This window comes from Sinocyclocheilus grahami, unplaced genomic scaffold, assembly GCF_001515645.1.
Source record: "Sinocyclocheilus grahami isolate Dianchi unplaced genomic scaffold, SAMN03320097.WGS_v1.1 scaffold4287.1, whole genome shotgun sequence".
Taxonomy (NCBI): domain Eukaryota; kingdom Metazoa; phylum Chordata; class Actinopteri; order Cypriniformes; family Cyprinidae; genus Sinocyclocheilus; species Sinocyclocheilus grahami.
In genome coordinates this window covers 11,187-11,598 of record NW_015509254.1, presented here as the reverse complement: position 1 = coordinate 11,598, position 412 = coordinate 11,187, and the positions used below count along the sequence as shown (strand labels likewise).

The window sequence follows — 412 nt, the reverse complement described above, 5'->3', positions numbered from 1 at the left end:
ACCGCCTGTCTGATTCCTGAACAAATTACTCTAATGAATCGTTTCTTTTCAGTGAATCGAACAAAGACAGCACTGCCAGTATAGTTTGATCCTCAAACAAATGACTCTTATGACTCGGCTCTTTTTAGTCAATCAAATTCATACAGCACAACCAGTGTAGTCCAAATGACTTATTATTATAATGGTCTCAATTTTCGCAAATTGCATACCCTTTATTCGTTAGTTGAACTGTTAAAAACTGAAATATGGGTAAGGAAATTCTTTACAATTCCCATCCCTAGTCGGTGATGTTTCACAATTGCAATAACTTCAAATATTAACTAAAAAAAGTTGAACTAATTAAATTTTCACTTACATCCAGCATCTCTGTGGTCTGCCGGGCTGCGTCGTCATTCTGCGCTCGAATACGGAG

General features: G+C 36.9%; 1 protein-coding gene across 1 annotated transcript in view; it reads right to left on the bottom strand.

Annotated features, from left to right (window-relative positions):
• The window catches only part of LOC107576754 (ranBP-type and C3HC4-type zinc finger-containing protein 1-like), a 3,245-nt gene extending 2,839 nt beyond the window's left edge, over positions 1-406 (bottom strand). Inside the window, exon 1 of the mRNA XM_016262886.1 lies at positions 356-406. Within this exon, the coding sequence (XP_016118372.1) occupies positions 356-364 (9 nt within the window). The 5' untranslated portion in view covers positions 365-406. The remainder of the gene's footprint in view (positions 1-355) is intronic.
• Positions 407-412: the final 6 nt, after the last annotated feature.